The sequence below is a fragment of the Canis lupus genome, chromosome 29, assembly GCF_003254725.2.
Source record: "Canis lupus dingo isolate Sandy chromosome 29, ASM325472v2, whole genome shotgun sequence".
Classification (NCBI taxonomy): Eukaryota; Metazoa; Chordata; class Mammalia; order Carnivora; family Canidae; genus Canis; species Canis lupus.
This window is the reverse complement of record NC_064271.1, coordinates 33,257,256-33,271,717: the sequence shown is the minus strand read 5'-3', so window position 1 is coordinate 33,271,717 and position 14,462 is coordinate 33,257,256. Positions and strand designations below refer to the sequence as shown.

Below are 14,462 nucleotides of genomic sequence, written 5' to 3'. Positions count from 1 at the left end.
ACACAAAAATCATAAACATGAAAAAACGTAAACTGAGAAGATACCTGTAAAGTACAAGACAAAGGGCTAATTTCTTTTCTACACAAAGATTTTTTTGAAATAAGAGGAAACATAAACCTCAATGAATGGACAAGGGAGATATAAATAGGCTATTCACATAAATATACATGATTACAAATATAGAAGATTCTAAACCTCACTCTTAAAGAAATGCAAACTTACAGAGCAATTAAAACTATCTCCAACTAATTTGTTGGCAAAATGTTTGTTTTATAATGCATGATATTAGTGTAAATGTGAAATAGAAAATTGCATATACTCATGGTGGGAGTAGAAATTAGTGCAACCCCTTTGGAAGACAATTTATTAATAGTTATCAAAATTTAAAATGCACACATCATTTGGCCTTGCAGTTCTATTAATACACTTGCTTAGCAAATCAAGAACATCGTATAGGGAGGGTGCTTATTTTATTTTAACAGCAAAATTAACTAGAAACAAATTCCCACTGTATCAGGAAGGATCTAGCTATTAAGGGGCCAGTAATTTCAATGGAAAAAAAAAGATACAAAAAACTGTCAGATATTAGAAACTGAAGAGACAAAAAGGGAGCAGAAAATCATACAGAAAGCATCTACCGCCATTATTTTTGCTTATGAAGCAAATGGAAGAGGGCTGAATTATTAAAATTTAGAAGCGGGGAGCAATGGTCCTTAGAAGTTGAGATCTGGACCTCTAAGGACAGAGCACCAGCAGCTGGAGCTGGATTGTTGAGGGGGTGCAATGAAGCTATTTCTGGGAACACTGGGAAAACTGCAAATGGAATTAACTGCTGCTGCTGGAACAAACAGGCACTGCTTGGGTGAAAAAGACATTGCTGAAGAGACACTCACTAGGAGAAGCAAACCAGAAATAGAAAACAAAAGGATAAACACTTTCCTTAGCTTGCTCCTGTCATCCAATCTCCTTTAACACCTGCTATTGACAGATCCTAACAGGAAGCCAGCTGGCTTCCTGGAAAAAACTGGTTTGCAGAGCCTCAGCCCCAGCATCACAAAGCAGAACGTATAGAAGTGTGAGTTTAAAGGTGAGCTACAATAGGTTAAATAGCACATCCATCCATTAGTAGTATTTTGGTATATTCAAATAATGATATATAATATAGCCACTAAAATGAATAAGGTAAATATCTACATATTGACACGAAAAGGCCTCCATAAAACATATTAAGTGAAAATAAAGGTATGAAATAGGGCTAATGCCTTACTATATATATTGAAATAATATAAAATATATTTTAATATTTAAAATATTAAAATTTTAGTATTTAATGTTAAAAATATTTAATAATATGTACATACATATTTACATACTTGAATATACAAGGAGATTTTCAAGAAAAAAATTTGTGTATTTTTTTTATTGGAGTTTGACTTGCCAACATATAGTGTAACACCCAGTGCTCATCCCGTCAAGTGCCCCCTCAGTACCCGTCACCCAGTCACCCCATCCCCCTGCCCACCTCCCCTTCCACTACCTCTTGTTCGTTTCCCAGAGTTAGGAGTCTCTCATGTTCTGTCTCCCTCTCTGATGTTCCCTACTCGTTAAGAAAAAAATATTTTTTCATTATTGTTAATTCTGAGGGTAAGATTAGGACTATAGGTTAGAAGGAAGACTCACTCAACTTTTCAATATTCTCTTGTGCCTGAAGCATATGTTACTACACAATAATTTTTAAAAGAGACCTACTTACCAAAATTCCCATAAATTGTGTAAGATTTTGTTGATGCTTCTGCTATTTACTTATCACCTGCATGATAGGCATTGGGGATACAAAGACATTTCAAGGATAACCACTTATCTCCAGATACTTATCTAGTAAGAACCATAACCCTAAGGCACATGTGTATGAGGTAACTAACGTGAAGTTAAAAGGTGATAAGAATAATATAAGGAGTATAGAATAAGTACCAAGGGAGTTCAGAAATATGGAAGACTCTACTTCATACTGCAGAGGCCAAGGAGAGTCTTTGCAAAGATTAAAATAGAGCAAGATAGACAGGAACTCCAAGAGGAAACACTGAGCTAAAGCACGAGAGTATGATGAAGAGTATGATGGTGTAACTCATAGAGTAACTTTCTCCTAATGTGGAAACTCTCCAGCTCTGATCTCTAGAGACCAGATAAAGGTAGAGCTATCAACCAGATGGCTAGGTAACATTATAACAATGTCATTATTATAACAATGACCCCTGATTGGTGAGTTGCATCTAGACTAAGAGAAACAATAGATGATCTACAAATACGTAATGGAAAAAAAAAAAAATACGTAATGGAGAACCACTAAAATGGGCGTCCCTGACTATAGCAACTCTTTTTTATTAATTTTTTATTGACGTACAGTCGACGCAGCTTGGAGGCTTTTCAAAAAGTTACAAATAAAAATAACATAGATCCAATAATTCCACTATGGGTATTTATTCAAAGAAAACAAAAACATGAATTTGAAAAGACATATGAGCCCCTATGTTTATTGCAGCATTATTTACAATGGCCAAGATATGGAAACTACAGTGACTCTTTTTTTTTTTTTAATTTTTACTTATTTATGATAGTCACACACAGAGAGAGAGAGAGAGAGAGGCAGAGACACAGGCAGAGGGAGAAGCAGGCTCCATGCACTGGGAGCCCGACGTGGGATTCAATCCCAGGTCTCCAGGATCGCGCCCCGGGCCAAAGGCAGGCGCTAAACCGCTGCGCCACCCAGGGATCCCTACAGTGACTCTTGTAACTGAAAAGTTCCTTATAGGAAACTTGGAAAGAGTGCCTATGGAATTTTTTTTATAAGAGATATTGGTTCCTGTAGGGCTTTTAAGTCAGGAAAGTTCAGCACCTGCCCTATGTGATTCTCATTACCTTGAACCTGAATTACCACACAGGGAGCCAAAGATGATTGTTGTGCTGCTGCCTCAGCAGCTGTGAGAACAGATTCCTCAGAAAGGAACACCTGACTTAGAAATGAACACTGACTGCTCTTCTGGAAGATGCGATTCTATCTATCTTTGGAGCACATGTGCCAAATGTGGTCATCTAAATGTTACATTAAACCTAGGAAGTAAAAAAAAAAAAAAAAAAAAAAAAACTAGGAAGTCCTCTCCCTGAGCAGCACTGCAGATGGGTTTAAAGAACATCAATGAAAGTGTTTTAGTGGAGAGTTCTACCAGTGGAACTATAAAGTCTAGAACATGAGAGATTTTAGCCAAAGCGTGAAAATTGTAAATGCAAGAGTGAATAAAATGGATTGCAATCTAAGTTTTAGAAGAGAGTAAAACTCTGACAGCTTTTGAGTAGACAGTTAACATGATCAAATTCCTTTTTAAATCATCATATTTTTTTTTAATTTTTTCATCATATTTTTAAAAAGGACTCTGGTCCATAATACATGTTGGAAGGAAGTCCAGAGATCAGTTCAGTCAAAGGTAATGGAGGCCCAACCCAAGTGGCTGAAGGGAACAGACTAATGCAGAAGGTATTTCTGAGATAGACTGCTTAGAACAGAGCAGTAGCCTGAGATGCAAGGCGTGACCTAGTGTGACCACTAGTGGAGAGATCTGATTTGCAATGTATTGCAGTTTACTGCAGGGTTTCCTCCCTGAACCCCCTGTCATTATCTGAGTTCAAGTTTGTTGCCATTACTTAATTTCTAAAGGTCACTCAAGATTTTCTGACAAAAAGTACAAGTACACTGAGATAGTTATGAGTGGTAAGAAAAAAAATAATGCTTGTTTTTTTTTTTTCCCAATAAAGCATTCATCTTTTCTCCTTGGAGATTAAAAGTGACTTTTACACTGAAAAATAAAGTTGAGAAAATAATTGTGGTTATTTCTTTTCCTAAATAATCAAGTGGCATTTTCCACAGGGACTATTACTGATTATAAAAACAGGGAGACATATACAAATATTCAACCACCTTTTCCATCTTTTGTTCCTTCTTGGAACATACATTCTCATGTTTTAGCTCTGTTTTTCAAACTTGTTTTCTTGTAGATATTACACAGTCTGATTCTCTGTCTTCTCCACTGACAGGCCACCCTTTTTCTTACTTGCACTCCTAGGATTTGAATGGTTTAAAACTTTAAAATGGAGCAATAGTTACTTTTCCAGATAAATATATATCTTGAAAAAAAAATATATATATATCTTGAAACTCCTTTCATCTTTAGCTACTAAAAACTGAAAGTCTCTCAAATTACAGGAAATGCCCTTGATGTGTTAGGAATGATGACATGGTTTTTTCAGGTTTTCTGTAAATGTACATCGTAAAATGAAAAAGGGAAAAAAAAAAGAGCAAGGAAAGCATTCACTTAGGAGTACTACCTTGTTTCTAAACTCCTTGAAGTATCTCTGGTCTTCTCCCGAATGCCATTTTTTTCCCTTCTACATCTTCCTAAATTGGAAAAAGCAAGATGTACTTATAAATATCTTGTGACCTGAAACCCTTTTTGTTACTGGAAAACAAACAAAAACATCCTTTTTTTAAAGTACAGAAAAGCTTTCTCTCAGATAAATCAGTAGTTAAAATGTAAAGTGTGTTTTTGAACTTGCCCTTTCTCAGAAGGATAAGCCTAATAAACATGAAGAAAATAGAAGCATAGCATATTAACCCAAACAAAGACAGCTAATTAGACCATACTCCTAACAATAAGTGTGTTAAGGACTTCCTCCAGTCAATTGCTAAAGGACAGCTCCCTGTCTTCTATTAAAAAACATAATATTTTTCTTCCCTTTGTCTCTTCAAGATAGCAACTTCTAATATTAACAAGCCATGTGTGTACCTAGCCCCAGATGCCATTTCACCCAGGTGATAAAACTACTATAGATTTTGCTAACTGTAACATTTTACAACAATTCTCATCCAGAATAAAAAGTGGCATGACTTTTTGCTTTTGAGAACAATCGTCTCCTTCTGGGTTAGCAAGCTCTGAAGGATCCTGAGATGCAAGTAAAAAGGGCTCTAGAAGGAGAAGACTGGAGAGTTTTAAAAAATGTGTAAAGAATTCAAGAAGCTTAACTACTTGGAGTGCCTGTGAATATGGATTTCAGAGTTAACGGAACACTACTGGAGGAGTGTTTAAAGATGCACGATATGTTGTCTAGTTAAGAGTGTCTAAATGGCAAAAATGGCAAAATGCAACAAATGCATATATATCATTCAACTGGTAAAATGTGGAGAGGATTTCAGGGTAATGGGTAAGAGGGAACTATACTGCTACTGACATTGTAGTTTTTAATGAGAAAATTCATACAAATGATACTATGAAAATTCTCTACCACTTGACAACTGTGTGAACCTTGGTATGAAACCACCCAAGCCTCACTATCCTTAACTGTAAAATGGACTAGGTATTAGTTTTGCATCACTGGTGAAACAAATTATCACAAATGTACAGCTTAAAACACAAATTTATGATTTTACAGCTCTGGAAATCAGAAGTCTGAAACAGATCTCACTATGCTAAAATCAAGTTGTCAGCAGGGCTACATTCCTTCTAGAAACTCTAGGGAAGACTCTATTTCTTTGCCTCATCCAGCTTGTAGAGGCTGCCACAATTCTGTGGCTAATATACCCCTTTTATCATCAAAACCAGCAATGGCCAGTTGAGCCTTTCTCACCCTGAATCTCACTAAGTCACATGCCTCCCTCTTTCACTTATAGAGGACCCTTTTGGCAGTGGGCCCACTCTCAAATCCAGAGTCTTCTCCCATTTCAAGGTCAGCTGATTAACAGCCTTAAATCCATCTGCAGCCTTAATTTCTCTTGTCATGTAGCATAGTTTATTCACAGGTTTCAGGGATGTGGATATGCACATCATTGGTGGCCATTATTTTGCATACCACAGATCTCCTAAGTGTCTTGTGAGAAATAATGAAATAACATAATATGCAAAGTGCTTACACACTGCCTATGAAAAGCCCTCAATTATTATTCATGTATAAAATTTATAGATAAGGTAGACATGTCTCACTTAAGGTAACCTAACTAACCTCATCCAAAGTAAGTAAGGATATATATATAATGGCCAAATTTTCTCTAGTTTGAGAAATAATTGACATATATCACTGTATAAGCTTAAGGTATATAGCATAATTATTTGATTTACGTATACTGTGAAATAATTATAACATGTATAGTTAACATCCACCATCTCATATGGATATTAAAAGAGAATGAAAAAATATCCTTGTGATAAGAATTCTTATAATCTACTCTCTTAACAACTTCCCCATTATCATACAGCAAGTATTAACTATAGCCATCATGTTATACATTATATCTCTAGTGCTTATTTATAACTGGAAGTTTGTATCTTTTGACCATCTTCCTCCAATTTCTCCTCTCCTCTACTCACCCCCCACCTCTGATAACAAAGTATCTGATCTCTTTTTCTATGAGCTTTCTTTTTTTAAATTTATTTATTCATGATAGACAAAGAGAGACAGAGAGAGAGAAAGAGAGAGGCAGAGACACAGCAGGAGGGAGAAGCAGGCTCCATGCCAGGAGCCCGATGTGGGACTCGATTCCGGGTCTCCAGGATCACGCCCTGGGCCAAAGGCAGGCACCAAACCGCTGAGCCACCCAGGGATCCCCACTATGAGCTTTTTTTAAAGATTCTACATGTAAGTGAGATCATACAATGTTTGTCTTTGTCTGTCTGACTTATTTCATTTAGCACAATGCCTTCAGGGTCCATTCATATCATTGCAAATTTGGGGATTCCTTTGTTTTTTATGGCTGAATAATATTCAGTTGTGTATATGTACCACAACTTTATTCATTCATACATCAATGAACACTTAGGTTGTTTCCATGTCTTGCCTATTGTAAATTTGTAAATAATGTTTCTATGATCATAAGGGTGCAGACTTTTTGAGTTAATGTTTTCATTACCCTTGGAATTTCCCAGAAGCAGAATTGCTGGATCATATGGTAGTTCTATGCTCCATACTGTTTTCCATAGTAGCTATACTAATTTACAATCCCAGCAATGGTGCACAGGTATTCCCTTTTCTCCACATCCATGCCAGCATTTGTTTTCCCTTGTCTTCTTGATAATGACCATTCTTTTTTAAAAAAAGATCTTGTTTATTTATTCATGAGAGACACAGAGAGAGACACAGGCAGAGGGAGAAGCAGGCTCCATGAAGGGAGCCCGATGTGGGACTCAATCCCGGGACTTCAGGATCACACCCTAGGCGGAAGGCAGGCACTAAACCACTGAGCCACACAGGGATCCCCTTGATAATGACCATTCTTAAAAGGCATGAGGTGAAATTGTAGTTTTAATTTGCATTTCCCAAATGACTAGTGATTCTGAGCATCTTTTCATGTATGTTGGCCTTCAAATATTTTCCTTGGAGACATGTCTACTCAGGTCCTTTCTTTGCCCATTTTTTAAATTGAAATTTTTTTTTTTTGCTATTGAGTTGTACGAGTTCTTCATATATTTTAAATATTAATCCCTTATCAGATATATAGTTTGCAAATATTTTTTGCCATTGTGTAGGTTGTCTTTTCACTTTGTTGATTTATTCTGCAGTGTAGAACCTTTTTAGTTTGATATAGTCTCACTTTTTTAAAAATTTTATTTTCTTGCTTGTGCTTTGGGTGTCATATCTAAAAGAGCATTACCCAGACCCAAGTCAAAGAGTTCTTTCATGTTTTCTTCTAGGAGCTTCATGATTTCAGGTCTTATATTTCAGACTTTAACCCATTTCACGTAATATTTGTGAATGTTAGATAGTGGTCAAGTTTCGTTCTTTTGTTTTTGAATATCCAGTTTTCCCAACATGATTTACTGAAGAGATTGTTTTTTCTCAGTTGAGTATTCTTGTCTCCATTGTCAAATACTAGTTGACTATATGTGTTTATGTTTACTTCTGGACTCTCAATTCTGTTCCACGGTTCTCTTTGTTTTTATACCAGTACTATACCGTCTTAATGCCAATAACGTTGTATAGTTTGAAATCAGGAAGTGTGATGCTTCCTGCTTTGTTCTTTCTCAAAATATTTTTGGCTATTTGGAGTCTTTTGTGGTTCCACATAAATTTTAAGAATGTTTCTTCTAGTTCTGTAACAAATGCCACTGGAATCTTGATAGGGATTGCATCAAATCCACAGATAAATTTTGATAGTATTGACATTTTAACAATATTAATTCTTTCAATCCATAAACATAAGATAACTTTCCATTTATTTACATCTTCTTTGATTTCTTTTATCAATATCTTATGGGTTTCAGAGTAGTGATCTTTCACCCCCTACCCCCTGGTTAAATTTATTCCTAAGTGTTTTATTGTTTTTGATGCTATTTAAATGAGATTGATTTCTTTCTTTCTCAGAAAATTCATTGTTAGTTCATAGAAACGCTGATTTTTATATGTTAATTTTGTACCCTGCAACTTTACTGAATTCCTTGATTAGTTCTAACAGTTTTTTGGTTGAGTCTTTAGGGTTTTCTATATATATAAAATCATGTCATCTGCAAATGGAGATAATTTTAGCTAGATTTTTTTAAGGTCCTTAACTGAACCTTCCTATTTATGCCCATTGCATTTTGAATCATTCCCATTTATATCTTCTTTATAATTCAGATTTAGTCATATTATCGATTGAAAGCATCCTCACACGCGCCTTCATGAGATCATTGTTTCAGCAGAGGCAGAGTTTGCTAAGGGAAATTGTCAATTTGCTAGAGTTAGCGCAAAGACACAGTTACTAACCAAGCAGGACATGTCTCCAAAGAGAAGTCATAGACATAGAACATCAAGTAGGAACCTCTAAAGGGAAAACCAGGAGCTCCACTGCTTTCCATTACGCTCAATTCTGTTCTGAGATCTAAACTGCTGCTGATTTTTCATCTTTTTATCACTTCACACAAGTTAAGTGTCCTTGGGAGACACTACAGAGGATAGCACATAGCTCATCCCATTGATTCTAAATTAATTTGATATTTTAACTCCCAGCTACTGTGCTTCCTAGGCTGCTAAATTGTTTTAGGGTGACTTTTTTTTCTTTTGCACAAATAAAATCTGTCTAGTAGAAGCTGTGGGTTTTGGTAAAATTACATTTAACGTTTATTTCAGTTCACTTAGAAATACAAAACTTTGACTACATTCAAGAATTTTTTTCACAATGATAAAAACATACAAAAGTAGCATATATAGGAATTAGTTTTATTTAACATAAGCACTTTGTCTAACACTTCTCAAGACATAAGTATACCCCTTCAAAGCAGTGTCAACTGTTGTCTATAGCACCCTTTCCCCTGGAGATTATGATCATTAATTTTTAAAAAATAATTTGAAAGAGTTAATGAGCACAGGAAGATAAAAGAATAGACAGGTTAGCTTTCTCAAATCATACAAGTTACCCAAAGAATACTTTAAAAAGAGTAAATTCCTTATTGAAGTCAAAAAAAATCAAGATTATTTTGTTATCCAGATTTTTTTAACTTCAACTATCACTAGGACTATTTCATAATATTAGTCAGTATACTGGTGATCAAATAATAGATTTTTAGATATCTATGACAAGAAATCTTGAGAAAAAAATGTTCTGGGTATAGACTAACTATTAAAATAATAAAATACTGTCACTGTATAAACTTCAAAATATTTAACTCTATATTTAACTCTATAATTCCTATGATATTATAAATCAAAAACTACAAAATAAAAATAAAATGGAATAGGAACAAATTTCAGCAGAAGATAATGGACATTATCTTTTTTTTTTCCTTGAAAATTTTAATGAGAATTCCCCTACTGAAAATTAAGTATTAATTAGTTCACAAAGGGTAGGGCAGTAAGACTGACACTGGGTAGGCAATAGAAGACATGCCAGAAACAGGGTTTGATTACTGGTGAGCCATGTGATCTTCCTAAGCCTTTGTTTTCTTTTCTCATTAAAAGTATTCCTTATTTGAAGTTCTGAAAGTTCCTAAAGATTCTCAAAGTAAAATATTTGAAATCTAGAGAACTGAAATGACTTCAGAGCAACAAAGCAGGATTTGCATAGGTTTTTTCCATCTCACTACTCTGTCAAAAAGATTCTTCGTCTCTCTACAAATTCACAAGTGCCCCCTATTCATTATATCTGGGGTAAATCCCACTGAAAACAATGACAAACCCTTGACATATTTCTCACTCACTTGGTAAACTGCGAAGTGGAGGAGGAGGCACATTGTTTATAGCTATCATATGAGACAAAATAGCTGCTGGAAGAGAAGACAAAGACATCTTGATGGCTCAAAAGCAGCTGATCAGATGCTAGTTGAGAGGCAAACAATCCTTCTTTGCCTTGAGACATCATAAAGCAGAACTCTCAAGGTACTCCCTGATAGGCTGAATACTACGGAACCTTCATGTTCACAGTTCTTACACAGTGCACAGCATTTCCAAGAGTTAAATATAGACCAGGAAGAGCTAGATCTTAGTCCTAGTCCAGTGGAATTTATGAAGGGGGTTTTGTGACCTATAAGGAGTGGTAAGAATGAAGAAGGAAATTCTACAACGCAGGTATAGCAGAATCAACAGCACACAAGTCCAGATTAAATAAAGAATTCATTTCATTAGTCATTCATAGTCCAAAGCCCTTTCTCTGCCTACTAAATGTTTACAATAGGTATTAGAGACCCTATTTGTGGCAGCACCAATAGAATATTTATACTGCTCTCTATGGCTACATATATAGGGTAAAACATCTCCTCTAATTATATACCAGTAACTCAACCCTGCTTATATGTAACCATATTCTACTGGAACATGGCATATGTTTTGGTTATTTTCTGCTGCTTCACAATACTTAGGGCTCATTTCAATGACTAGGGTTTAGAGACCTAATTAAAGCATTTTTTTTATTCTATGTTATCTCCCAGGCCTTTAAAAATATTTTCCTGAAAAATATAAATAAATAAATAAAAATAAAAATAAATAAAAGTATTTTCCTGGTGTCCTACTATAATAATAGATGAAAGGACTGTGACTGACTACTTGAATGGGAACCATTTATTGACCAACTTCATCTAGGAAACATTAATAACCAGAATTGAAAACTTGAGTTTTACTACAAAAGTAACACATTTATCTTGCAACAGTTCCTTTTAAATTGTATCTGTACAAAATAAATACAGTATCTCCATAATAAACTTACCTCACCATAACTTTTCAATCAATACATTTTCCCGTCTCCAGTTTTATAAACTCTGGATTCGCTATAGACTCAAATCAGTTGAGTCTTATCACTGCTTTTCATTTTTTATTTCTTTTATACTAGTCAAGTATCTTCACTTGCATAACTCCTATCACAGAATAGTACCTTGACATCTCAAGTGTACCCCCTTGGTAATACCTACAGTCTTCATTTGACAGACTATTCCATATCTATTCTCTTCCCAGTCTCACTTAAAACAAAGAACCAATACCTCTTCACAGAAGTTAATTACAAAGTGCTCTTGCATTTTTCATGGATTTTGAACAGATGGGACTCTATTAGATGATTTCTTTTCCTTTGACAAGTAGTTTTGATCAAACAAATCAAAGAAAGAAAGTTCATGATGATCAATTTCCTCTCTGATTCTAATTTTATCAATTCTCATTTTTATTTTCTAGTTTTTTTCCCTTTTCTAAATTTTCACCTTTTCTTTTTTCTTTTCTGTATTTCCTATATAAAAAACCATATAGCAGTGACACCTACATATCACAGTAATTTCACATCAAACTCAACTTTGCTTTAAACAAAAGAAAATATGAATAGTTGACAATGCAATAAAATAAGAACATTAAGGAGGAAACAGGAAAACAAACAAAAGAATCTCACTTAATTTTATCTAAGTTTATATGATCTTCATAATTTTGTGTATTTGCTAGTATCTGCTAGTATATGTTCCAAAAGAATCCATCAAATCACAAATGCAGCTCCTCCAAATGTTTTTGATTAGTCCTCCCAATGTATTCTGGGTCCTCTTAAGATTCATTCTAAGAACAATAACATAATCACATAATCACATGATTTGTATTTGATGGAAAGATGTATTAAGTTGTTTGTCAATGCCTGGAAATTCTTCATAAATAGAATCACTTCTCAAACACCTATTTGTAAAATTATCTTGGGCAAGTCACTTAATTTGCCTTAGTTTCAATATCTTAATCTATACATTCAATAAAATAATATAATGATAGATACATCAATAAAAACATTATAATACACACATACAGTCTATATATGTAATAACAATGTATCATACAAACATTATGAAGATTAAGTTAAAAATTAATCTAAAGAGGCATGCCAAAAAAAAATAAAATTAAATAAAAAAATAAAGAGGGATGCCTGGGTGGCTTAGTTGGTTCAGCATCTACCTTTGGCTCAGGTCATGATCTCAGGGCCCTGGGACAGAGCCTCCATCACCACTGCCCTCTCAGGCTCTCTGCTCATTATCAAGTCGGCTTCCCCCTCTCCCTCTCCCTCTCCCTCTGTGCTTCTCTCTCCCTCAAATAAATAAATAAAACCTTAAAAAATTAATCTAAAGATCCTAGCACAGTTTCTAAATATAGTACTCAATTATAATTTTATTAGTAATAATAATAATAGTAATATTGTTGAGGTAAACTTGAGAAATTCACATTCACTAAATTCTTTTTAAATACTTCACTTTTTCATAATAGTACTTTTCATATGGGTTCACTCACTCCATCTATATAGTCAGCACTAGTATATTACAGATTTATTGTCCATGATATTCCTTAGGCATTGATCCAGTAATACAAAAAATAGTAATAAATAATAACAAAATTTACCATAATTTTCTATACATGCCTAACACTTCCAAATAAATTAATTCCAAAAAATGCTTCAATTAAAATTAAAACAATTGTTTTAGTTCACATATTTATGTTTAAAAATATAATCATCAATTGTAATAGCATTGTATGGTGACAGACAGTATCTACACTTATGGTGAACATATAGAGATGTTGAATCACTATGTTGTATACCTAAAACTAATGTAACATTGTGTGTCAACTACACTCCAGGGAAAAAGTTTAATTATTTAAAAATATATATAATATCAGAACATTTATATAAATTTAAACTGATTAGATCAAATCTGATTTATAAAAAGTTACACATTATATTATTGGCCAATATGTTCTTTGAAAAGACAGTCCATAAATTTCAAGTACACATGACTATAGTAACTCCAAATCAAAGTAAATTATATATGTATTATAGACATTCACATGAATAACTAAAAATAATATCCAAATTGGGGCACCTGGGTGGCTCAGTCATTTAATTGTCTGACTCTTGATTTTGGCTCAGGTCATGAACTCAGGGTCAAGAGATCCAACTCTGTGTTGTGCTCCACACTGAATGCGGAATGTGCTTAAGATTCTCTCTCCATCTGCCCCTCCTTCCCCACACCCTACTTATCCCTCACTTGCATGTGTTCTCTCTCAAAAAATAATATCCAAATTAACCAAAATGTACATAATCTATATATAATTTTATATAAATAAAAGTTTATAAGAAATTAATTAAAAGGTACAATAGTTATATATGCATATATGGACATTTGGATGTTCATTTGTACTGCTTAGTTCCAAATATGCCAAGTTGCTTACAGAAAATGAAGAGCCAGTACATAAATACTGTCATTACCTTCTAACTTTAACAAATTTTTTTGTTTCATTGATTCTAAATTGCTCCAAAGTTTAATTTTTATGTCCTACTAGTTTCATTGTGAGATTTATAAACAACTCAAGCTACAGTTTATCAATATATTTAAAGAAATAAATTTTCCAGATCCAATTGACAATGATATACTAGTGTACACATATTTGAGTATCTATCTATAATATATAAATAATAGACTATCTATAATCAAAAAATCTTCCTGTTTTTTATTCATATCAGTTTTTTACCAATGTGGCCTAAGCAATAGTATATTCATGTGCAAATATTCATAGCACATGCCACAGATACACATATTCTTTGCATACCGAATCTAAATCACACACACACACACACACACAAAGATTTTCTATTTGAGTTATTTATTTACCTGAAGAAGGGACCAAGTTTCTCAACAGATATAGCTATACACATTTGTATAATTTGTTGATTTAGAGTTAACGATAGTTTTTCCTGAACTGCAGTAATCACTGCACTTGTGAACTAAGATCTATTTTCAGTGTTTCATTCCAGTATAATGTATTTGTGATCTTGTTTATTTAGAAAAAAAGATGTCAAATTAGGATAATGTTGCATAATTTAATAGAAGATCTCAGAGGATTTACCAAAACAATTCCCCTATTGATCTAGAGATTCACAAGTATAACATATGCTATATCCAAATAGCTTTATTGGGTGATGGTAATTAGTCACAATCCCAATACTT

The 14,462-nt window shown here is 34.0% G+C and overlaps 1 protein-coding gene across 16 annotated transcripts in view; it reads right to left on the bottom strand.

The window, feature by feature from the left end:
* Positions 1-14,462, bottom strand: part of CNBD1 (cyclic nucleotide binding domain containing 1) — a 539,688-nt gene that overhangs the window by 491,092 nt on the left and 34,134 nt on the right. For 5 of the 16 annotated variants that reach the window (XM_025433554.3, XM_025433558.3, XM_035708252.2 and 2 more), the window contains one exon: positions 4,378-4,447. The exons of 2 other annotated variants lie outside the window; for them this stretch is intronic. Coding sequence is in view for 6 of the 14 variants with exons in the window: in XM_025433551.3 (XP_025289336.3) it covers positions 10,212-10,372 (161 nt within the window). In the remaining 8 variants the exon portion in view is untranslated. Of the gene's footprint in view, positions 1-4,377; positions 4,448-10,211; positions 10,905-14,462 lie in introns of those variants that run through there. 9 more of the 16 variants (XM_025433552.3, XM_025433557.3, XR_003130387.3 and 6 more) reach the window with 9 other exon arrangements.